This window comes from Botryllus schlosseri, chromosome 11 (genome assembly GCF_051294905.1).
Source record: "Botryllus schlosseri isolate E-star chromosome 11, Bs_hap1, whole genome shotgun sequence".
Lineage (NCBI taxonomy): Eukaryota > Metazoa > Chordata > Ascidiacea > Stolidobranchia > Styelidae > Botryllus > Botryllus schlosseri.
Window position 1 is genome coordinate 16,553,897 of NC_137246.1, and position 25,782 is coordinate 16,579,678.

Here is a 25,782-nt window from a genome sequence, read left to right on the forward strand (position 1 = left end):
ACGTTTCGAGCCAGATATTCGGATTATGATTTGATTTTGCCAATCCCTAGTCACAACAAACAATTTGTGATATCACAGTGATGTGTTTACGGCATCCGAGACAATCACGGGATTAGTTGGTCACTCAAAATTTCGCGAACTTCAGGCCGCCGCGGTACAACGATAAGCATCGAAATAGATAGAAAGCATGTGTTATTAGAAATTACCGTGAAATACCTTTATAACGCAAGCCTGTACCACAAAGTCAGACCAGTGAATGATAACACAAGACGCGGAATGTTGCTTCCAGAAGATCAGGTTTTTAATGGGGCTGCGAAAATTGTATACAAAATTAGCAAACTATTGGTTAACGATTCCGACGCTGCATCATTGGCTCCAAAACGTACTCAACCGCTCACGGCTCCAACAAGCACACCTCGTCCCATTTATTTTGCAACGTCAACGTACGAAGATTTTCAGCAGTCTTCAGCAAGCGGCGCAGATCCCTAGAGTAAGAGAGTTCAAGAATGTGAACTTAATACTTGTATTCGGGATCGCGGTCTTCGACAAGAAATGCTCGATGTCTGTTTTATCGACGTGGTGTAATGCGATATAGGATATCGCAGATTTTGCGAGTTCAATTTGAGCTTCGCACGAGAATCCATCTCGACACCCATAAATCGTGAACATGACGAGCTGGAAAGTCGAATTAGACAAGCAGGCATTAGGCGCACTACCCACAATCAATGATGTTTTAGCACAAAAAGAGATGACGATTAGCCGCGTCATAAACGAAAAGGGAGCATTCCAATCGGACAGGAAAGCATAGGTGATCTGCAACCAAGTACTTCTACTATTTCTGCGCACCCACGTAGATTTTTCCTGCTCGCCCTAAACTTACAGCAGTGGATTTTTTTTCGACTATTGCTACTTCTAATCAACAGTTTTTAAGCAAAAGTACTAAATTTTTACGAATCTACATGTTTGCAACACTTTTTCGAGCGAATTGTCATAAAAACCGAGTGAGATAGCTTCTGTATAACGGTAACCGTAACTGAATACATATTCGAAGATTGCACCCACTTGTGAAGTGAAATTAGTCATTGTGTGTTAGTCGCGAAGATTTTGGAAGTAGCCACCGCTGATTAACTGTTATAAGTATGATACCACTCGATCGAATCTACCTTTTAAATTTAAAACAGACTCATTTTAGTACATTTCAGGTATTTCATTTTCAACTTCCACTATAGAAGTAGTTTTGACAGAGCTTAGAAATCGCTACTTCTAGTTGTAATCGACTTTACTTCTACTTGAGTAACAACGCTGACTACTTTAACCGCGTCTGCAGGATACCAGACAGCAGTGCATCGGCAAGAACGTGAATATTAGATGCATCTATATCTAAAACAAGGTCGGCCGTTCGCCGCTACATCTTGCAACATAATCCAAAGTTCTATTTATACAAGAAAAGCGTTGGTACACTCTCAAACCGCAACTATGCAGGCAGCGTTGCGACAAAAGCAAAAAAATATCTTAAAAGCCTCGGGACTTCATGACGTAGTTGCGGGCATAGTCGCTCGATATTGTTCCTTCTGTAATGAACGCGATCGCGTGTTTATCTGATATTTCCATAGTCGCCTCTCGACCACTCTTCCCGTTCGGAAAAGGTTCAGGTAGGCGGAATAGTCGATAAATCATGCCGTTTCTATAACTAATGCCGCAATCGTTAGCCGCGGGACATGCTAAACACTTGCATATTTCGACAAAGAGATTATGAAAGTCAACTTCGTCGAATCACATTTCCGATTACCAATTACGAATCTAGTTCCAGACGTGAAACAGTCGTATGTCAGACGCCCGGGAATGTCGAAATGATTTCCAATCGATATTGAGACCAATTTCACTCGCGGGTTTGAGTGGCTTCTCTGTGACACGCGGAGTCACTGATTTTGCGGTTGCGTTTAGGATGGAGTTATGTGGCGCTGTTTAGAGTTGATTGACACGACACACTAACCCTTTCAGATTTCTTAGAATATCACACCTGCTCACCATAACGAACACAGCTCCAGTTTAAAAAAAGGCCCAGTTCCATATATATTCAAGAAAAAATTTTTGTAACGATTCAAGATGCTTTGTGTAAACCTCCCGATTAAAATCAGAAAGTAAACATAGTCAAATATTTAGATTCCGGTAAAGAAATACCGGACCAGCACACGATCATTATCTAGATCGAGGCGCAAGAGCGAACGGTACAATCCGATCCATTTTATCACGACCGCACAAATCAAAACACCGACTTACATTAAACGCGCTATTATCGCCCACGTAACAGTACGACGCGTTCGCTTAATAAAACAAGGAGAATACGACATCGTGACGACATGGTAAGCATGATGTCGCGTTACGCGAAGGGAACATCTCGTGACTGAGCGGTGACGTCTTATCTTTCCGTGCAGATGCTGATTCAAAGGTTGATATCCGAAGAGGTGGTCGGAAAAGAAGTACTTTTACCTTTGCCGACAAGGCGTACTCAAGTATATGTTTTGCCCACTTGCGCTATCTACTCAGTTTTCAAGGCAAAATTACGCAATTTAGCCATTTAGGATTGTGAAAATTACGTAGTTTTGTAATTAATTTGTATCACTTTGCAGTGAAAGCGTCATAAGAACTGCGTGATGTAGCCCCTATAACGTTAACGGGAAATATTTTCGAGGTTGCACCTATATGTGTAGTGTCATCAGAAGCTTCGAGTTGGTCGCGAAGTTACATCTTTCAATTTCGAAACCCTAACCCAGAGGTGGGCAACCTTTTTGCTAATCACGGCCGCATTCCAGGGCACAGCCGTAATGAACTAACTGGACGCAAAATAACCATATCAAACTGTCCATATCCACTTCTGGTGAACTTCGGACTATTCTACTTTTCATATCGACCGATCATACGCACCGAAATCGCGAGTGGTAATGTTATGAAGTCACTGAGATTAGTTATGGTCGCGTGAGGCGCGGAAAGTTTTTCAGATCACGAATGGATTCCGTCATGGTGGAAATATATTGTCATTCCGGTATGGTGGAAATATATTGGAATAGCCCAAATGTGCCAGAAACAAATTTCTTCCGCGAGGAGCACACGATTCCAACACCGGATCAGATTGGACCCTACTAGATTAAAATCGAGATAAGGAAGTCGCATTGAATCACGCGAGGCCCGAATATAATTTCAAGATCAATTAAATTCTCTCAAAAATTCGGGAGTGAATTCGTGATTTGAATTTGTATCTCGACGGTCGCCAACACATACTAATTGAATTACGTGTCAACGGCCGCACAAATTCCCCGCTACGGCCGCAGGCTGCCCACCCCTGCGGCCTAACCCTATCCACCTCCGTTCAACCGCTAAAAGTATACGAGACCCCTCGACCAAATATACTACTCGTAACTTTTACCAAAGTACATTGCACACTTTCCTTTTCCACTTCCATTTGAAGCAATTTGAACACGTCTCGGCAATCGACACTTCTACTAGTAATTGAGTAGAAAGTTAGGGTTTTACTTTTACCAGAGTACCAACGCTGACTACTTCGATCATCTATGCCTCTATGGGTATCAGCATGGTAAACTATAGCAACGAACCAAAACTATGGCCACAAGCATGTTTGAGTTAATCACATCGATATTTTCGTGACTGTCGCTACACCGTCACAGACGTAGCGACTGTCTATATACATACAGATTGTATCGCGACACCGAATACATATATATATATTTCGCCATTGCTACATCTCGCGGGAACGAATTCTCGCGCGATGACTTACTTCAGCGCCGTTGCACGATAGCCGTCATCGGGTTTGTTATCGTCGATCAATTGAAAATATCCGAAGGCTTTCAGCAACACATTCCGAAAGAGCTCTCGTATCTCCAGCGACCTGCGGTATGCAAATGCAGACTTTCAAGGCCTCGCGTCGCATCTGATAACTGGCCGATTCGGAGAGGCGACACAATGACGACGCGCATTGTTGAAATGCTTCGCCGATCGCTAGGCCTGGGTACAACGATTGGCACACTCGGATCCTTGTCCAGTGTCGTTTGTAATGATTAGAGTATTAGAGTCAAGTTTTTTTCCAGTACCGAAATGAATAACTATTTCATCAGTGGTGATTATAATTATTTTTCGATACTTTCCCCCTGTCATTGAAGCCTCGAAACTTCAATTGGATTCATCATTATAGCATCAAACTAAACCATATAGACCGGTGATCAATGAGGCGATATTTTTGTGCAGATACGAACTCACAGTATATTAACGGACCGCTATATCATAGTTATGTTTAGCAGCTATGAAAAGATTTACTAATAATAATTATTTTGTCAGACACTTTCATCCTGCCATTGAAGCCTCGAAACTTCGATTTGCTTCATCATATTTCATGTAGCATCCAAATTATGTAGAATGGTGCTCAATGGGGCGATTTTGTTGTGTAGGTATGAACCCACAGTATTATCGAAGCGCTCTGTGATAGTTATGGTCAACAGATGAGAAAATATTTACATCGATAAATGTACCTGATATTATTTTGTTTGCGACCCTATAAACTCCGTATTTCGTTGTTGGTATGCATGACGCCACAGTTATTCGATTCGAGCCTCAACACTAGACTTGGAATAGAATCAGTCATCTCGAAATAAACATAGCTTCAACCGGATAGAAATAGAAAGGATTGCGACACTAACTTAAGCGCGCAGAAAACAGGAATCGATGTCACAAGGGCATGTGTGAAGTGTGAGCATTACTTCCGATAAGCGCGTCATTAACTACGCATTAAATAACAACACGATAGCCGACCAAATTTCGCGTGCGGCTATACCTTTCTATCAGCCTGCAGTAATTCGATCTTTGCCTGGACCTCAAAAGTCGTTCGTTGTACATCCGCCACCTCAGCCTCATAAACGTGACGACGTTGCACGACGCCGTTTCGGTTTCTTTGGCAACCAGTCTCAGCAGACTTGTCAATTCGCAACATCCTTTCCGGTAAAGGGATATTCCAATACGTGGCGTCGGAATTTCCTTACTCGAGCGCCGTACTTCATCAGCCAGGCCTCTCTTGAAATCGACAGGATACGGCAGTTCTTCAATCAAAGTCAAATTCGATTTCGCAACTTCGTACGACCGTGACGCCACGCTTAGCGCGTGAAACAGCGTCCGATAGCGCGCGGCAAACGCGTCAAACGCGATTAGCGTAGCGTAAAACGCGTCAGAGTCCGTCCGGGTATGAAAATCGCATCCGCACCATTTCGTCAAAGAGTGCGCCAGCGCGTAGAATTTCAAGGCGAGCGCCAACACAAATCCGGCCAGCGACGGCGATAATGCTTCTAGCGCCATCTCACCGTGAGATAATTTATCCCGCAGGCGCGGGCCGTCTTGGAATTGAAACAGGTCGAACATTATCGCCTAAAACGAAAGTGAAACGGGTGCTATAGATGTATATGTAAATCTGAGAGATGATTTTTTTTCAAGCATTGAAATCACACGATCCTTTCCCCTGAACATGAGAGGCATACAGTATCATCAGCGAGAGTTATAGTGCCAATACCTTTCCCCGACGTGGAAGCCTTCAAACTAGGGATGGTGTGAACACGAACCTTTTTGAAAGGTTCTGTGTGAACGCGAACGTGAACCCCATGACGTCACGAGACGTCAAATTGCTAATTCCAACCCTGCATTTCAGTGAAGACGTAGCTTAAATTATGTACGCGATGCCTTGCGACGAATCGTGCCACATAATGCCACCATGCTGAAGTATACAGGTACGTTTTAAACGTTGCCAAATGTATCAACTGGGGCAATCTAATGATATAATAATAATCCCATAAAACAAATGTCTTCCATCGCTTCGTCAACAATTTCGACGATGACTTGCAAGATATAATAAGCATACGCTCATCGGTTTAAGCCAGACCGGAAAATGTATTCGGCGTCCGAGTATTGCTACATTGATAGTGAGCAGTGTAAAACGCGTTTCTATACTTGCTACCGATATTACCCCATTGTCAAGATATACAGCAGTATCCGATACCTCAATGGCACGGATTTGGTTTTTATGATACAATAATGATATGAAATCAAGATTAAATCCGTTCGCCTGCCAGATCTTATACATCAGACAACGATGTCAATTTCATTGATTGGTTGCATAAGCATCATTCGGTGACTACCTACATTTTTGTATTTCGTTCTTGATGTTGTGTTATTGCGGGTCAAGCTCACAGCAGAAAGTCACTAAATAGTCACAAACGGAAAGCTAGATATTTCGAGCAAACTCTTGTAACAAAGCAAGTAAAATTTTTGTCATTGTCAAGGTGCTGCATGCTCATTTAGTGCTGATTGATTTTTTATACTGCCAGCGCCATGCATAGAGTGGCCCGCAGTTGAAATGCAATAAATTTCAACCAAAGATGCTATAATGAAGTGACAAGTGTAATATAGGAGAAAGGTTCACGGTGCAGCACCTACCAAGGTTCGTTTGTGAACCTGAACCTCTAAATTTCTGAGGTTCACACACAGAACGCGAACGTGAACCTCACGTTCACACCATCCCTACTTGAAACCTCAATTGTTGGTAGCGTAGCGTCGAAAACATATATTCCAAAGCTAGTTAGTGGAAATGGCATTCATGTGATGCCGTGATCAACCCACATAATTGTCACCAAGTTCAATGAAATATTGTCGAAGAACACCAAACGATTATGGTTACGTGGTGTTGAACTCGCATTGTTTTCTTTGTGGCCGCGTAACAGGTACACATGTGAACTCTCCACATAATCCATACTCTATGACGACATCATGAGTGATAAACTCGATTCAGAATTCAATCCCTAACATACTCAGCCCTAGTAACGTTGCATTACCATGATGTCATCTCCGACGTGGTGGGCGAATCGATTTTCTTTGGTGTGAACGCAGGGCGCCAATATCTGCCAAGAGAAAACCGAATCTTGGAATATGCACGGTATCGTATCGATTCGACCCGACACGAACCCCTTTATCCTCTATAACTTGATTTCAGCGCGTTCGGCCGTCCGGTTAATGTTATGCGATCAACTCTGCATTTCCCTATTCGATGCGCGATTGCGTAATTTTCATATCGCGACGCACAATGACCGTTGGACAAGGGATTAATGGACTTTCGGCCGTTTCCTGTCGTTCCGCGGAGAGTATCGATTGCGATGACTTGAGTCGATTTTTTTTCATCCGGTAACAAAAATGTACTCCTAGTCCAACCCATCAAGTTTCAATTAGTTTCAATACTGTATTTCCTGGAAATATCGGCTGGCCGTAGTTGTTGCAACATGTTGCACAAGGCTACTTATAATCACGGAATTACATTTCTGTCAGGCAGTGATCGACACTCACGATGGTCACAAAGTGCTGGGTAATAACCATGGTCCAGAAACACAAAATAATTTTACACGACGCGTAACTGGCCTCCATTTTCTTTACGGCCGTAGAAAAAGATGCGTATTTTCGCCTTTATGGTCCTTATTACTGTCGTGACGTCATAATAGGCGGTATTATATTTTGCAGAGCTCTAGCGATGCTGCGCAAGCAATTTTCGCAATACGGCTTTCGAAACTTGGGTCAAATCAATAACGCAGTGCTATCGATTCAAAGGGCGGTATCAGATTACGGACACTCAATTGGAAAACGTGAACACAATACGATTTTTCAATAACAAGTTGTCCGTAAGGCGTAAACACCTCAAGGAGGTCAATCGCTGTTAAAGCGTGACATCAAGTACTTAGGACAAAGTCATTGTCAACGCAATTCCACGGTGCTAGTCAAGTGGGAAAAACAATGCCCGTTAGCGTGATTGGTGCACGTGCAAATTACACCGAATCTTCCCACCTTACAGTGACACAAGGCCTGGACTTTCTAAAATATTTATAACTTGATATGACATCATGTTAGCATTAGCGTGATACTGCATGGCCATCAAGCGATGAGTCAAGGGCGACTGCAGAACACACCCATCGAAAATGATGTACGGAATATTACCTCATCCATCGTGGTGTATAGGCTAGATGACTCGGCGGTTAGTAAACGGTTATCGCAGTTATTGACGATGCAGTAAACCACTCTCATGTACGCCTCCAAACTGGGCAGAAGTAAAACCACGCAGTCGCCATACCTGAAAATTCCATGAAAAAATCAAGTTCCCATTTTCACCTGAGTCAATCGGTTGCGAATCGAGTGGTGAGGCTCCCAGTCGAGTTTTCAAGCATCACTCATTGTGCCGTCATACACCAGTGGAAATTTGAACAGCTGAAATATCTAACTTTGATCCGACCAGAAATAAAACATTGCCAGTTGAACTTATTCAGAAATAATTTGGTATGCGCATGCCGTAAATATGACATATCGCATTATCAACACGCCACCAGCTGATCCTTACTTAAAAGAAATGTCGTTTTTATTAACATGTCTACACCTTTTCCACATGTTCTGTGTGCATTAGGGCTCTTCAAAAATGACTTTTTTTCTCAAATCGTACTGGCTACTTCATAAAATTGTTAGGTTACCTAATTTAAGCCTACACACAAAATTTGGTTCAATTCCAGCCAGTAGCCGCTTTGCTACAGGAGAAGAAAGTTTCTATTTACTATATAAAAATAAATAATAAAAATTTGAAAATTTTCTGTTCACCCCATGAAAGTGTTGGGCTGTTTATAGAACCGATCCTCACCAAATTTGGTTCAATTCCAACCAGTGGAAGTGGAGTTATTGCCGTCGAGAAATTTTGATCTGAATAAAATAGTATTTACGGTGAGCGCAACTATAATAAATAAACAAAGAATCGTTCACCGTAAATACTATTTTATTCAAATCCAAATTTTTCGACGGCAATAACTCCACTTCCACTGGTTGGAATTGAACCAAATTTGGTGAGCATCGTTTCTATAGACAGCCTAACACTTTCATGGGGTGAACAGAAAATTTTTTATTATTTATTTTTATACAATAAATAGAAACTTTCTTCTCCTGTAGCAAAGCGGCTACTGGCTGGGAGTGAACCAAATTTTGTGTGTAGGCTTAAATTAGGTAACCTAACAATTTTATCAAGTAGCCAGTACGATTTGAGAAAAAAAGTCATTTTTGAAGAGCCATACTGTGCATGTGCAATGGTAGGGAAAAAGTTTCGACCGAATACTTCTCCTTGAAAAATAATTCTTAGTCGGAAGACGTGGTGTAGCCTACATAATTGACTTTCACTAGTCCACTCGAAACATTGTTCCCAGCAGCCCAGCACTACTCAAGTAGGCTACATTATGAGACATATACAATAAACGTACGTTTCTAATACACTACCCATATTAGTATTGAATCACCATCAGAGTACAGGCATAAGAACCAACACATGTCCTTCCAGGAGTTCAAAATTCGAATAAATTCTGTTCATATCAAAATATTTTTACCTCTTCTTGGAGGTACAGAACTTCAATATACAATTGAATAGTCTACCCCTGACGAGTGTCAGCTGAAAATATTCGGGTTCATTTCAATATGAATATACTGTTCAACTAAAATATTTCCAATATTTTTTTAAAGAATGTTTGCTCCTGAAGTTAGTACCGTAGGACATCAACATCAAACTAAATGCCATTGAATAATCCTAAATTCTATTGACACCAAATTCGTTTAGGCCTACATGCAGAGCAAAAAACGGCCGAACCTTTGGTTCTGATACACACGCAGTCCTTCATTCAAATATAGTGCCATGGGAAATCCAGAGCAAGGCAAACTGACATCACTTGCCCCGGTACATACCAAGTCTTCTAAAAAGGATTAATATCACACATGCGCCCTTCAGAATTGACACCATGGGGATCGTACTGCAATTAACAATGTGCTATAGCCTAGAGCAGTGGTTCCCAACCTGTGGTATGCGTACCACTAGTGGTACGTGAAGGTCTTCCAGGTGATACGCGAGTAGATTCTGTATTTTTTTCGACCGAAGGGACTATTAGTTCACGTGCAGGGCTGATTTTGAGTTTTTTGAAGCCGCCGTCGTCGTCGTGGGTAGGGGCAATCCCACGACTGACGGTCTACAGAGAAGAGATCAAGTCGTAAAGAATGGGGATTCTTACCTAACCAAATTCCGTTTTATTATATTAGACCCATAAGAGTTCGAAATGGATCCACTGTAGACAGAAATCGTATACTGGGCCTTAAAATGGGTAGTTTATTTTCTGCTCAACACGGTGGAAACATTTTTGACAGCCTTCGGCGTGCGTAACTTACGTAAGCGGTACGTGTACACTGCATAAAACCTCGAAATGGTACGCGGGTGAAAAAAGGTTGGGAACTACTGACCTAGAGCTTATACTTACCAACTAGTTCTTCATTCAAAATCTTCAAGCATGGTGAATTCCGAATAATGGGTCGTAGGCGTAATGGTTGATTACACACTTGAACAGCCATTTTCTCCACAGCAAACAGTAATAATGATGTGTATCTAATGAATTAAAACACGAAAATTTACTCAGCAGCAAGAATCCGTATAGAGGCAGCCTCTAACTCGTTTCAAAGTAGCCTATGCAGCAGGGGCGGCCAACCCGTGGCCCGCGAGGTAATTTTCCAAATTAAGTTGTATTGTGAAAAATGGATACCCCAGATTGCGAACTTGCAAGGCCAACCAAAAATTTGGTTAGTCTGGCCGCAACACTTGGGATGTTGATGACTAAAATATCAGTTCTGACGCATTAGCCGATCCATGGGCCATCTTCGTACATTACGGTTAAGTAGAATATTTTGCGGTAGATTTATCTGAAGAAAAATTTTTCTTCACGCTTTGATCAATATGTTGTCACTCGATTTCTTGCTTTTAATATTGTTAATTACCCCCCCAGAGAATGAAAAAAACGCCTAAATGTACTAGATTGAGTCTAACTATGTTCGCAATTACGAGAGAAACTATCGTCCAACAGGCGACCTTGTGTTTGCGCTCGCAGAAAGACCGTCAACGATGAAACCTAGTCACAAAATGATTAACGCACGTCAGCCGAAGCTTTCGAAAGCGATATGTCCCGGAGCCCAATAGTCCTGTCCTTGCAAACTGAGCCCAGCGATATACAGCAGATTCGCAATATAGGCTACTCAAGTAACGATATTATTGACCTATAAACTATAAAAAAAATTCGCGCTTCGAGCGGCTAGCTCGTCGATTGCATGTGGCCCTTTGGCCGAAAAGGTTAGCCACTCCTGCTATACAGTAACAGAAAAAATGACAAGGACAAAGTTCGTGACTCACATATCTGGAATCTCATCAGGCTGCAGAAATCCATGCCACACCAAATTCCTGAGATTAATCCCATGAGGATTTCCGATTAAGACTTGGAGAACTTTCATGATTTCAACACCAAAATATCTTGTAAGTACATCCAGTTGAAGTAGATCCCTCAATAAGAACGGACATGGCTCCCCGTGAGTGCTACATATCTGCAATTGCAATGATATCAAAACAGGAAGACAACTACGAAAACGGTTCAATATTACATCTCCTAACGCTCTTTCAAGCGTCGACAAAAATTTCAGAAGATCGATCATTTTCTCTGTTGATCCAATCAAGAAATTCATTTTCTTTGGGAATGTATCATATCTTGACAGCCATGTGTAAATACGAGGTTCCTCTGTCCACAACGCAGTTTGAGCTGCAAATCTTTGATGTGCACATTTTGCTAGCGGAAGCAGAGTCTCCACTGCGTTAACGAAATCATCTGTTGTTTCGAGATGGATTTTGGACAATCGACTGATGACTGTGCGCCATTCATCCTCCAAACATGTACTATCTTCAGGGCCTTGGCATGTGTGCTGGGGGACTTGACATATCAGATTATATACAATTGGCGATAGAAATGATTGAGGCTGCATTCTCAAGTATAATGTAAAATAAAAAATTACCAATTCATTGCCCAAACGTCACAGATTCAACCACAGACACGATTTAAAATGAAATAGGAAATTGAGCATATGCCGAATTAGGGCGTTAGTACTTCCTACGTTTATGATGAATCATCAGCTATGCAATATTGAGTAATTACTTTGCAACAGTTGATTCGGAAGAGCACTGAAGCCGAGTAATGGAACAAGTGTCCCAGGGGAGAGGCTACACTTCAAAATGACAGCAAAAACCCCAGTATTGCCTCCATGCATTATCTACCATCCGCATAACCCAAACTACAACCCGAGTCAGATGTCAACTCTAAGTGATCTTGGAGATACCTTATACGTTCAGAAAAATTTGGGGCAACAGTGCTGAAAAATGGAAAAAACCCATCCTTAATATTCCCTTCATCGGTGTAAATACGCTCCCCTCGTTTACCAAACAGCACTCTAAGTGCGGAACCAGTCTGAGATAATTTACTGTACAGTTCTACACCGCCACGTGCGTACTCGGGCGATATGCTTGCCGCTTCTTTGTCAGCCAGCACCGATATTTTTCGCATCATGGCAGACGTGGTTAATTTACAAATGATATACGCAAAACCAGCAGCTAACAAAGCTACGCCTGCAATTTTTTGGACGGATACAGACTGATTACCGAATTGAAATAGAATTCGCGGAAGTCGAAACATCAAGACGTACCCTAATATAACATACACGGGAGGTACTATGGCTTCATATAACGCCCAGTTCGTACGCAAGTAATACAGGTGTCTGGCGATCGCGAATTTTTTCGCCTCTGTCGATAACAGCAAACTCTCCGCTAGTTTAATTTCATTAGGATCCAATGACTCGTACAGTTCGCTTTTGGCTCGAGGATTCAAACGTGAAAGCGCATGCTTCATTTCCTCATCTTCAACGCCATTACAGAAATACAACGCAGGAATTCCAACGTGGGATTGGCCCATGTCAAACGCCGAGAAACCCGCGCTGCAAACGTCAGATGTTTTAGAAACAAAAGCTGTGACTTTAAATGAATTCGGTTCGATTCCCATGTCTCTTTTGCAGCGGTTCAATATTTTCATCGCTTCTATGACCTTTGGCCTGTGCACGTCGTATGCGTAAAACGGCAAAAAGAAGTCTTCGGGCAATACATGTTTCAAGGTTTTTTTCATAAGAACTCCGGTGAAGATCACTCCGACGGCTACTCTTCGATAACTCCTTTTGTACAATATCTTGACAAATTTATGCGCTATTCCCTGAGACATCTCTGTCCCTTACAAGAACACTACTCATTCAATAAAATTATAGAACTTTGTTGACAACAAACGAATTGAATCATTAGATCATCATTGACAGAAAGCAGTTACATACAAAAATAATTTCGAATAATGTATGGTATGAGGAGAAAACAGAACAGACATTTCAATCTACAGTAACAAGCAATGCGATTGCAAAGTGCAAGTGGGTAATAACTGTTCCCACAATGGTAAACCTAGGCCCCTTGCAAGATGCGTACCAGAGTTTCTTCAGTGAAGCAATTGATGCTATTGTATCGCAATATTTTACCGGCCGTGATGAATCACAACCAAAAGTATCTAAACACCCTTACATTGCCATGATGGAACAAAATATTACGTACAGATTCAATTGTGTGCACTCCCGAGGCAAAAAAATGATAAAGATAACCCATAGTGAAATAGATGACCAATTGGGCTGAATTCAACGACGGCAGTAGTACAATTCCATATATGATCATTTCAGTTAGTATTGCATGACTCAACAACAGAGTCAGCTTGATCGTAATTGGTGTACTGTTGATAAGGCATGAATACACACACACAGATAGCTGGACCTGTGATGATATGAATTATTTACTCCATAAATCTGGCAGTGGATGCGAATTGAAGGATTGGTTACTTGAAATATTTATAGGTTACAAAATTGTTGGATTCAACTATTTTAGACAGAGACGGAAGGTTACTGAGGTTTATCTTGTAACAACGTCAGCAAGTGTTATGTCACATTGAAGTTAAATACACTGCGCAACATAGGGTAGGGATAATCTGACAATTGATTGGTAGCAACACAGGCTAGGGTGATTTATACTATAACATCCAAAGACTCAATTGCTTTTTATCAGTCTTGATAAACCCATTTTTCCTAAAATTTCAAAAACAAGCTCAAGATTTCTCGAACTGATCATGTCGAATTCGGTTCACACAATTATCTGTCACCAAATTATCATGAGGTGCGTTTTTGTGCAGTGTTAGATCAGAAAATTGAAGAAATGATATTCGGGAACGCACAGACAAAGTAACAAATAAATAAACAAATACTGTCGCGGATAATTTAAGGTAAAAAAGATGGAGAAAAGTGTCGCAACAGACGTCAATATGGTAAGGAAAGAATGCACAAATAACACTTCAAACCAATGCGTCGATTACCAAACAGCAAGTTTTAGGTGGTACAATTATCATGCAGAGCTCAATGAAACCAATAAAGCACTACACAAAACTCAAGATCAGTGGCAAGCCATTAGAGTCCTACTGCCAAGTTTTACCAAACTTAAGATGTTTACTCAATGTCAATGGCTTAACTACAGTATGCATTGCATCACTGTTGAAATGTCACAAGTCAAACACGGGCATGCCAGCAGTGTGTTGATTGATTGTACATCACCCACAGACGAAAGGTATCAAGATAGGACACTGACACGTTACCTGATAAAAATAAGACACTGGCATTGGCATCCACAAACATGATCAATTATTCGAAACTCCTGCTATAAATTGAAGAGAGTATGGGCGTGCCTTATGTGGAGTAATTGCAGTACACAAGAAAATACACATCATCGAAATAATAGACGAACCTAGTTCCGATTTGCAAAACAATAGACTTGTAAATCGTATTGAACTCCGCGGGAGGTCACTAGACAAACGCATACCAAACATTCCATGTATTTAACAAAAGCAGGGACTTTCTCCTCACTTTAAGAACATGTGATGGTCACTTGGTGAAATTCCAGGCAGAGTTAATTTTATAAAATGCACCTGCCCATAAAACACAGAAAAAAAGATAATAATCTTTTTTCCTCGAAGAAAATTAAAATCACAGATATCGTTGGAAGCGCTCGTAAATGTATCCAGAATGAATTGAAGGGGAGATATTTTCTGAAGTTACTTTCTTGTTATAACAAATGCCCCCAGCGCTACAGCAGCTACAGCGCCAGTAATTCGAAGGGCGCTTGTGATATGACTGCCTGTGCGTCCTTCAAGAGACCGACTGCCTCTGCTTTGACTATGCCATGTGACTAGACCATCCCAACCACCGTGACGTGTAAGCCACCCGCCTAACTTTGTATCAAGAAATTTCGTGACCCAGTTGACAATTTCATCAACTTGTCCGTTACGGTTAATTTCCACACAGCGAACAGCTAAATCGCCGGTGAACACGAGTAGTCCCATAATGTGACCCCACTTCACGTTGCTGTCATCAATTGTAAACCGAGATTCGCTTCGATCCGAATCGTGAAGAGCGGGCGATGGAGTTCTACTCTTTCTGCCGCCCAACGGACTGGCAGTGCCAGACGAAGCAGACGCACCATTATTGTTTCTGTACTTGATTACAAATAATTCCTTTGTTATTATGGTGAAGACTTTGTCGACGTCTAGTGTTGCAAAGTGGTGAGCTCGAACTTGTCCGAGTAAGTCCGGAAATCGAGTTCGGTACAATTCCTCGTAATCATGACCGAGCGCTCTAACAGTCCGATTTATATTGCTTGGTGGATCTTGCGGTTGCGGGAAATGGGGGAAGTTTTGCATGTCGGCGCCTGGATGAGCTCCACCATCTATATTGGAGTCACCGCGTTGAGAAGAGGTAATGTAATTCTTGATTTTATAGAGAACGTAATCTTCAACAACCTTCCTTGTTTCGTACACCATGTTGTACACATTCAACCATCTTGCATATGCATCCAGAAATCCTGAGAGACAGTCGCTTAACTTAGCAACGGCAAGACGGCCTGGAAAAATCCAAAAAGATGTTGCTGGTAGAGTCGAAATTTTATATTTTGTGACACAATATAGGCAACATGACAACAAAATGACAAGAAATCACTGCAATTGAGGAACATTTGATTACAGATCGCTGGCTTGAAGCATGTCAGTGGTAGGCTACTTTAAACATTCTTTTTGGACATAGATTCTGCAGGTTTGGTGAGATTTAAATAACTGGAATACCCATATGAGATCAGGCATTTCTAATATAATCGCTACAAATTAGGCATATTATAGAGTGACAAACACAAGTTTATTTCAATATGCGAGAAAATATCGTGGTGAAATGGCGGCCAGCGGTATGACCATCAGGTTATCAACTCAGCTGGTCATCTTGTACATTATACAGTCATATATAGGCCTATGCCTATCTATATGCAACACCAATTACATATATCCCATAGGCTATATGTGTAGCCCTATATTCATAATTTTATGATCTGTCATATCATTGCTGTCAATCTAGCTATATAGAACCAGTAACTAAACAGACGATAAAATAACAAGTAAACAGTACAAATGGTACCAATGATATGAGAATGAAGAAGCAAAACAATAGCAATTTGGTTATGATTGCAAGAGGTGCTTTTTATAATGATATTTAAATTCGTTGAATTACATATTTCAGAATAGAAACTTGGATCTATGTTGACTGTCAATTTTGATAGAAAATAATTTTTTCAGTGATATAAAAAATTTGTTGTAAAAAATGTTGTACGGTATGCGATTCTACTCTTAATGAAAATGTGACAAGTGGTTTTTAAATGATGAATTTGTTAATAAAGTGATAGTGAAAGCTGTTGCTGATCGAAAACACTATTACTGCCGACAGAAAGGCCATCAATTCAACTATTCCATAAACATCGTATCTCAGCAAAGTAATCCGATTGAGTTTAACAGAGACTTACGCTAAATGCAACAGCATAACAGGTCTGAACGGTTAAACGATAATTGGTTATTCAGCTACGGTATGTATTCAAGCTATTCTATTCTTCTATAGTTCTTCTTCGTGATCTGATCAATCAAATCTTTGTCTCTGCCGTGCAGGTTTACCGATATCAAGATTTATACAACGTCTATTCCTCCTGATGATTGAGTACATACTCTACATAGTCACATGCAGGGATTCTAGAACTTCTAGAAATCACTGTTCAAACGGTTTGTTCATTTCTTAACGATGCTGATGATCAAGCATCGAGATCCTCAAGCAACGACTCTACCAATGGGACGCGTCCCCAATCTCCATGTCTAACCCGTGTTCCCCAACCATTTTCTCGAATACCGATTAGAGGCGGCAGTGACTGCAGTGAGTGACTTGACTACGACCAAACGAGACAACGAGAACATACTAAACACCAAACCGTGACCGAAGATTATGGGTCGTCTTCGTGCTACGTTTATATCTATATAAACTATACTAGGTTACATTCTATAATATAAACACTGCTGTGCTTGTATATAGTGTGCTTGAGCACACTGCGGTGCTACACCACTGAGCTCTACCCTACGATATCGAACAACAGCAACCAGCTCAACCAACTCAACACTCAACAGTCAGATTGGACACTGACAGGGAACACGATAATTCAATGGCTAATCAATTTTAATGCAGCATTTTGCATTTACATGGCCCTACTGATAGCACCCCAGTGTGGTGAGTCACCAGCATACGGAACTTTCCTGCAAATTGGTACAGTACACTTATGAATACATAGCGCGGACGGTGTACTTCTGCTATTCTAGACTCTATATATCCCTGTCGTTATGTCTTATGGACTGCCTCTCAACTTCTCTCCGCTCCAACTGTCTATGAAGATCGAGAGGTTGTCAGTGACGAAGTAGTACTTCTACTTTTAAAGTACTTCTACTTTTTCGAAGTACTGAAGTAGTTTTCCGTTACTTACGGTACCTACTCAAGTAAATGAAATTTCGGCTATTTCTACTTTTACTTCGTAATATTTTGTGATCTATACTCACTTACTTTTCGCTATTTCCAGTTTGTCAAGTTTAAATAATTTGATAATCCCAGCGTGGGAATTTCCAGGCTGTTTTCACAGAGTACCAACACATAAAATAAGTTTAAGTTAAGCCCGGAATTTCCGTCGCGCTTCGCGCACAGTAAATATGGAGTGACAAATATGTTTTCACGAAAGTATCGGTGAATATAAGTTATGTAGTGAGTTGTGTGGTTCGATCTGTTCACGCCGCATTGTCGCTCATGGGTCATTCCCAACCTGGACAACAAAAGTTGGAACCACCACATTCCCAAATCTTCTGAAATTTGGTACATGAATAGATGAGTTAATTTCGAACACAGTAAGGTTTATTTGAGGAAAATTGATCCTCGGGGTTAAAATTAACGTCATTTTGAAAAATTGTCGATTTTCTGCTCTTCATGGCTCTGCAGCATTCAGTTTTATCAATGTAAAATTCTAAAAGGTGTAAACACATGTTGGATTACAGATGAGATTTGGCACTAGGTTTTCTGAGTAGCTAGTCTATTGGTCTATATTCCCATGCGGTGTAGTGTTAAAGGATAAATTAGGGCGAAACTTGATCGATGGTCTGAAATCGATCAAGCGTTACACAATTCAGAATGCGAATTGAGCAAAACCTTATAAAAATATTCAAGCGAGTAGGGTATGATATGAAAGCTGGTTACAAAGACCATTTTCCATATCTTTTTTCATTTTGGTTTTTTGACTGTAAGGTGGTGAAATCGTAGTCTCATGGAAATGCTTAAATCTGGAATATGGTAGATCGATGGTTTCAATACTTTTTTAACTCAACACCAGAGGTGGTCAAAGTAGCCAAGAAAGCTACTCAAGTAGAAGTAGAAGTAGTGATGAAAAAATCTACTCAGGTACGAGTAGAAGTACTTCTTCCTTGAGAAACCTAAAACTACTTGAAGTAGAAGTAGAATTGACTCAATTTAAAAGTACTCAAGTAAGTAAGTAGTAGTGAAAACGATCCTAATTCGTTCACATGGATTGTAAAAAGGTGCAAATTGAGCTATGCGAAGGTGATGACGACCTTGATTCATATTGATGCATACCAGCAGCTCCAGGTATCCAATTTTCGATAGCATAAGCATTCGTCCACATCATGGGATGAAAGTGATAGTATTGATATGGAAATGCGATACTAATCCTCTGTTTTCTCGAATAGCATGGTATGGCCCCATCCCCCATATTATAAGGCCTGTAGTTTAGTCGAAGAGCAATATGGAGAAGTTGTATAGGATACGGTGCAAACACTTTGCGTGATTTGTAAATGTTAATAAAAAATATGGCGGACCGTAAAAATGCCATATTGTGTAGCTTTATTTCCAGAAATTAAAGGCATTACTACACTTGCTTTATGCTTCAGCATGTATGTTATCCACACCCAGAGGTGGTCAGTAACGAAGTACACCTATACTTTTTGGAAGTACTCAAGTAGCATTCCTCTACTTCTGGTACTTACTCAAGTAGATCTGATTTTCTCTACTTCTACTTCGTAATATTTTGTGATCTACTTACTTACTTTTCACTATTTTCAGTTTGTCAATTAGAAGTAGTTTAATCCCCCAATACGAAAGATAGCCTGAGGAATTTCAGGGCTGTTTTCACGAAGTACCAACATTTAATATTCATAAAAGTCAAGTAAAGCACAAAAATTTTGTTGCGCTTCGCGCACAGTAGTTATGGAGTGACAAATATGATTTCACGAAAGTATCAGTGAATATAATTTAGGTACCGCATTGCTTGGTTCCGCTCACACTGCATTGTCGCCCATATCGAATATCTCATCCTAGTAAATATGGCCCCCATAACGACTGTTTCACAATCTAGCAATTCCCTATCACAGTGGTTCCCAACCTTTTTCGACCCATCGCCCCCTTTTCAAGGTCAACACCGATCATCGCCCCCCAAATTTTGTGTACCGATAATTGGGCATACAAACTGTGATCACCGGCGGGTTGACTAAAAAAAAGGTCAAATTTTCGGCTCGATGTCCAATTTGACACACTTTTGTAACTAAATTTCCGTGGGTTGACTAAACAAAAAAGGTCAGCCGTTTTGACGCGTCATCGCCCCCTTTGTCCATTTTCGCCCCCCTGTCGCCCCCTTCGTCATTTTCGCCCCCCTAGACCGCCAAATCGCCCACGTTGGGAACCACTGCCCTATCATATCGTAATCTAGTAGCCCACGACATGTCCTGCTAATCTGGAAAATCCGACTTTTTTGAACGTTACACCTGTTTTAGCAGATCACCTTTGAAGCTTTATGGACGTATACTATAATCGCGCAAAGTGTTGAAACCATATTCGATACAACTTCCCGGTATTGCTCTTCGCCTAAACTTGGGGCCTTATAATATGGGGTATAGGGCGCCATGCCATGATATTCGCAACTGGGTCTTCTAATAAACAAAGAGTATCGCATTTTCATATCAATACTATAACTTGCATCCCATGATGCGAAAGAATGCTTATTCTGTCGAAAATTGATACCTCCCTCCTGGGATGCATCAACACGAATCAAGCTCTCTACATCTTCCGCATAGCTCAATTTGCAGCTTTTTACAGTCCATGCGAACGAATTAAGACTGTTTTCAAAACTACTAACTTACTTGAGTAGATTTAAAGTTAGTCAATTCTACTTCTACTTCAAGTAGTTTTAGGTGGCTTATGGGAGAAGTACTTCTACTCGTACTTGAGTAGATTTTTTCTTCGCTACTTCTACTTCTACTTGAGTAGCTTTCTTGACTACTTTGACCACCTCTGCACACCAAAGCACTGATATTAAAGGGGCACTGCGCTCTAAATATGATGTGGTCTCAAATTGAAGGGCAAAACGAAAAAAAATTTTTGGCCGCAGCCGTTTTCTTCAGAACGCCACCGTAATGGAGCTGCAATTTATTGAAATTTCCAGAAACGCACCCGGCTGCAGCTGTCGCGGCTCCGGGTAATTTCTTAACCCGTTACATGGCACGATGACTTCATCGTCGCACTTGCTGGAAGCGATTACGCAGGTACGCAGTGGACGAACTGTAGATAGTTGTCAGCCGATGTTATGAAGCAAATATGTCTTACACGCCAAGGTGGTGTAGATACGGCGTTCCACGGACGATATTGAAATTTGCACCTAAACGTCTTCATTTTACTTATGACACAATTAGGGTTGGATTATCCGGATAACGGTTAACCGGTTAACCGCAGGTATTTTCACTATCTGATATCCGGATATTTTTCTGCCGGTTAACCGGATAAAAAAGAATCGTTGCTTGTGCATTTTACACGTTTTAGTAAGCTTCAATAAGTCGTATTCAGTGTTGGCGCGGCCGATTAACGAGAAGCGTGTTGCCAATTAGCGAGATGCGTCTGTACACATTGCACAATGTAATGTGACGCGATCTCCTGCTGAGAAGATCGTTCAATTAGGTCATTGATTGCCGCGCGCTCGGCTATCGTCTCTGGCCTGATTTATCGCGTCTTCAACAAGCCGATAGTTCCACTGGATTGAAGAATCGCATCTGCAATGGCCATGTGCAGTGTACACACTATTCCATCGCTGGCCTGCACAATCGCATCTTCATTGGCTTGGTGCTCACGATATTATCGTTGACCTACACAATCGCATCTGCCATAGGCCTGCGAACGATATAATCGCTGGCCTAACCATCTCGGACCCAGCATGCATTGGCTCCTATCTCTCGATGGCTTGTTGACGATACGCCGTTAAGTGTATTCTAATTAGTGATTCTGAGAGTGACACCGCGAAACTGAATGACATGGAATGTTCGCAAAAATGTGCGTGCGTGCAAGCGTAATTGATTTCCGCTGATGATTAATTCGAAAAAAAAATCGAAACCCCCTGATTTTATTTCAATCCCCCTACATTTTCGGCTGGCTGCGTGCCTGATCACGTGAATTAGAGCGAGGTATCATGTCGGCATCAATTCCAGTATCAGCATCAATTCCAGTATCAGCTAGTCGTCCTTCTAGTACTCCAAACCTAAACATAAGGATGGTCAAAAGGATGTAAAGCCGTTGAAGTTTCCGGCGTACGACCTGCCAACCTTTTGACTCTCTACGAAGCGCTGCTTTCTATTCAGCCCACTTCTGTGGAAGCTGAAAAAGCATTCAATGAACGTGGACTCTTTGTTACAAAATTCCGGTCCCGGCTACAGGATCCCACAATTGATGCATCTGTGCTTTAAAAAGAGGGCATTGCAGAAGCAGTGAACATTAAATTTGCGTGGTTTTTCTCGTATTCGCTCATACTGCGCGCGTAGGTAGGTACTCTACAATAACACTGTGTAATGATTTTGCGATCCGTTTTACATGCAGACCTAATGAAATCGATTGTCTCACTTAGCAGTTATTATCCGGTTAACCGGTTAGATAAATTCCAAAATATCCGGATATATCCGTTATCCGGATAGTGAAAATTATTGATATCCGAACTAACCCTAGACACAATGCTTGCACGAACCAAACTGGCTGTCCTGGACCACAATGAGAATGTTGGCAGATTTCCTGCGGTGACACAAGAAGGTTTGCTGTGCAGATGTTTGCAAGTCAAGGTACTCAGTTACTTACTCTATATTTGTTTAAGCAGGTGTTCTACGATACAAAAAGTTACTCTCGGTCAGCAAAAGAGTGGATCTTGAAAAGCATGTATGAAAAGAAGACGAACCACTATGCGAGAGAGCTTTTGAGGCGAACTGCTGAGAATCGCACCGGCATCAACTTCCCCAGTAACATTTCAAGAAGTGTGCATCCAGTCAGCAATGCACCAGAACCAGCCCCCTCTAAAGAGGAATTACTTTCAAAACGTCGTTCTAGAACGTGACTTAGATACAAAACATCTCTATCGTACATCTTCGAGTTGTATGGCATGTGGTGCGATGCTGCGTAGCTTACTAGCAATGTTATTCTTCCACTGCCTGACTGCCCCGTTGTAATACCCTGGCTATGTAGTCCTCGGATGTTTCTTTTATTATTTATTTTAATAAACGAGTACGCAAAGTAGTGGATGTATCAGGCACAGCAGCCATTGGTGGAATATAGAATGCAAACAGTTCCAGGTCACTGTCTAATGATACAGTAACAGAACTGATTTCGACATATATAGCAGAGCTGCAGTGTTATCAATCACAGTTCGTTTTCTATCGGCCATTTGAAACCGACATACAGTCCATCATCACTAGGGTACTAGGGAAAACATCAAAGGATATTGCAGCAATAAAAAAATGCTGAAAACTAATACCAGCATTTATACGACGGAGAGTATAATGCTCCCAATTTATAAAGTGTAGGCATATATATAAAAGCATGCGAGAAAAGGTGAAGAATGCAGGAAATTGTCGTTTATATCCAGGAACCATGTCATAAGTCCAAGACCCTGTCATAGGTCCAATACTAAACAACACAAAATGTTCTAGGACCCACTTGCTAGAAAGCCTTCTGCCAGGACCATGTGGTTGATTGTTATTATTCCAGTTTTTTCTGTTCACTTTGAAAAACGTTTCAAGAATGGAGGGATGTATATGTAGGAGAAAATCGTCATGTTCTGTTATGCAAGTCGACCCTCCATTCCCAAGAAGCTCCATTATTTGTTGTATTTCCCTGCAGCAGACGCGCTCATTCTGGTTTGTCATGGATGCACAGTTCAAGCAACTGCACCATTCATTGTCTAGTGTCCGAAGTTGACTCTGGTTTTCTGACGATTCCTTTGACCAATACAATGAGATTGATAAATTGCATTCAAGAAACACAGGTACAATACTTACAGAGACATGAGTTTGTGCTTCTAGAGTTGCAACAAGACGGGCGAATTCCTCCTCTGAATATTGTGGCTCGAATTGATACGGCAGGCTCTCACCAAATATCGTGATATCATCGAAATCTTCTACATCTGTATCTTCATCAGAAGTTACGTCATCAACAAGATCTTGTTCCATACCATTAATAATTTTAACAAATTTTACGTTATCTACGTGTCAAAGGAATTGCATGAATGAACTGATGGAGACAGAAGATTCGTTTGTGAAACTGAGAACAACAATGTTACGATAAAAATTTCTACAACAATATTGGAACTTTGATGAGAATGAAATAATGATATCTTTGTGTTGACTATCTATACATCTGTGTCTTGAACAAGTAAACTGGACCGTATCAAGATAGTTGCTATGTCATGGGTAAATGATGCAAAATATCTGGTGTCTGTCTATTCCACAAGACCACTACTCCAAAGGTTGTGCACTGTGCTGTCGTTAATACATCTTGAAAATGACAGCTGTATCTGCATCAATATACAACTGTAACGGCATCTCAGTATCAGTCAACTGGCAAATACTATAGAGTCATGACAAGCTCCAGACACAAATAATCCTGACTTAACACCGTACGTTGAGCGCCGCCTTGGTGTGCAAGACATGAGTCCTTCATAACATCGAATGACAACTATCTAAAGTTCGTCCTCTGCGTAATCGCGTCGAGCAAGTGCGACGATGAAGTCATCGTGCCATGTAACGGTTTAAAGGGGCACTGCGCTCTAAATATGATGTGGTCTCAAATTGAAGGGCAAAACGAAAAAAAAATTTTGGCCGCAGCCGTTTTCTTCAGGACGCCACCGTAATGGAGCTGCAATTTATTGAAATTTCCAGAAACGCATCCGGCTGCAGCTGCCGCGGCTCCGGGTAATTTCTTAATCCGTTACATGGCACGATGACTTCGAGAAAGGAGGACACTTATTCAAAATTTTCAGAAATAGAATAGTGGATCAAGTATAGAATCCTGAAAAAATAGTAAATTTTTCAGACTCCGTGGTCGGTCGACTAAAAAAGGGATAACTTTCCAGCTCAACTCCGGAAATACAGTTTTTCTTTCACACTCAACATTGGTTGACTATTTGGTTGAAATTCTTTTCATTCGCACAAGTACGAACCGTCACACAGGTTGAGAAGCACTTTCTGCTGTAGCCGTTTTTCAGGGTAACAGTAATTTCTTATCCACAACACGAATACCACCAGTCAGGGTTCCCCATGAACATGACAAAATTCATGACATTCAAAATTGGTGGTTCGGGTAGGCTACTGTAGGAAAATTCATCATCCCTAACCAAAATCCAACGGTACGCAAACCTAACCTGAACCCACAACTCCGCAGCTGACCCTAAAACATATTATTCATTATATTATAATCTTACTAATCCCCAAGCCATCATCTTATGATTCTCCAACCTGAATGCAAAACCAATTATGACCGCTCTGAATTTTGAAATGTTCAGAGGGCACACTGATTGGTGATGGTAATGTTTTATACATAACATAAGAATAGGACATGATCTATTCCTGCCCTCAAGAAATAGAATACACTAGGCCCAATTAGGAGAAAAATCTGCTGACTGAATATCGTCCGTGGAACGCCGTATCTACACCACCTAGGCGTGTAAGACATATTTGCTTCATAACATCGGCTGACAACTATCTACAGTTCGTCCACTGCGTGCCTGCGTAATCGCGTCCAGCAAGTGCGACGATGAAGTCATCGTGCCATGTAACGGGTTAAGAAATTACCCGGAGCCGCGACAGCTGCAGCCGGGTGCGTTTCTGGAAATTTCAATAAATTGCAGCTCCATTACGGTGGCGTTCTGAAGAAAACGGCTGCGGCCAAAAATTTTTTTTCGTTTTGCCCTTCAATTTGAGACCACATCATATTTAGAGCGCAGTGCCCCTTTAATTATAACTCAAAGTATATGATACTGATGGGAATTAAAAGTGAAATATAAATACTACGTCTAAAAGTGGAACATGT

General features: G+C 41.2%; 3 protein-coding genes and 2 long non-coding RNA genes across 7 annotated transcripts in view; 1 reads left to right on the forward strand and 4 right to left on the reverse strand.

Annotated features, from left to right (window-relative positions):
- LOC145449982 (uncharacterized) overlaps nt 1-25,782 on the forward strand; it is a 337,566-nt gene that overhangs the window by 202,060 nt on the left and 109,724 nt on the right. The window lies entirely within an intron of this gene.
- Nucleotides 280-11,904, reverse strand: LOC145449655 (endoplasmic reticulum membrane-associated RNA degradation protein-like). 3 transcript variants are annotated; one of them, XM_080328051.1, is made up of 9 exons: nt 11,530-11,904; nt 11,285-11,472; nt 10,365-10,489; nt 9,707-9,806; nt 8,032-8,164; nt 6,885-6,950; nt 4,844-5,427; nt 3,794-3,904; nt 280-485 (listed from the first exon to the last, which is right to left on the reverse strand). In XM_080328051.1, exons 1-9 carry the CDS (start codon nt 11,902-11,904, stop codon nt 395-397), a joined length of 1,773 nt encoding a protein of 590 aa, XP_080184177.1. In that variant the 3' UTR covers nt 280-394. The 3 variants fall into 3 exon arrangements, with proteins under 3 accessions (XP_080184177.1, XP_080184176.1, XP_080184178.1); XM_080328050.1 differs by having other exon boundaries at nt 9,707-9,809; XM_080328052.1 differs by lacking the exon at nt 280-485 and adding an exon at nt 496-3,497 and having other exon boundaries at nt 3,790-3,904; nt 9,707-9,809.
- On the reverse strand, nt 11,899-13,184 carry LOC145449656 (transmembrane protein 177-like). The gene has a single exon (XM_080328054.1). The coding sequence runs from the start codon at nt 13,182-13,184 to the stop codon at nt 12,186-12,188; it is 999 nt and encodes a 332-aa protein (XP_080184180.1). The 3' UTR covers nt 11,899-12,185.
- Nucleotides 13,212-15,976, reverse strand: LOC145449657 (bcl-2-like protein 2). The gene has a single exon (XM_080328055.1). It carries the CDS (start codon nt 15,858-15,860, stop codon nt 15,096-15,098), a length of 765 nt encoding a protein of 254 aa, XP_080184181.1. The 5' UTR covers nt 15,861-15,976; the 3' UTR covers nt 13,212-15,095.
- On the reverse strand, nt 22,937-24,099 carry LOC145450593 (uncharacterized). Its single transcript, XR_013918536.1, has 2 exons — nt 23,754-24,099; nt 22,937-23,693 (listed from the first exon to the last, which is right to left on the reverse strand). It is a non-coding gene; the product is annotated as an uncharacterized LOC145450593 (long non-coding RNA).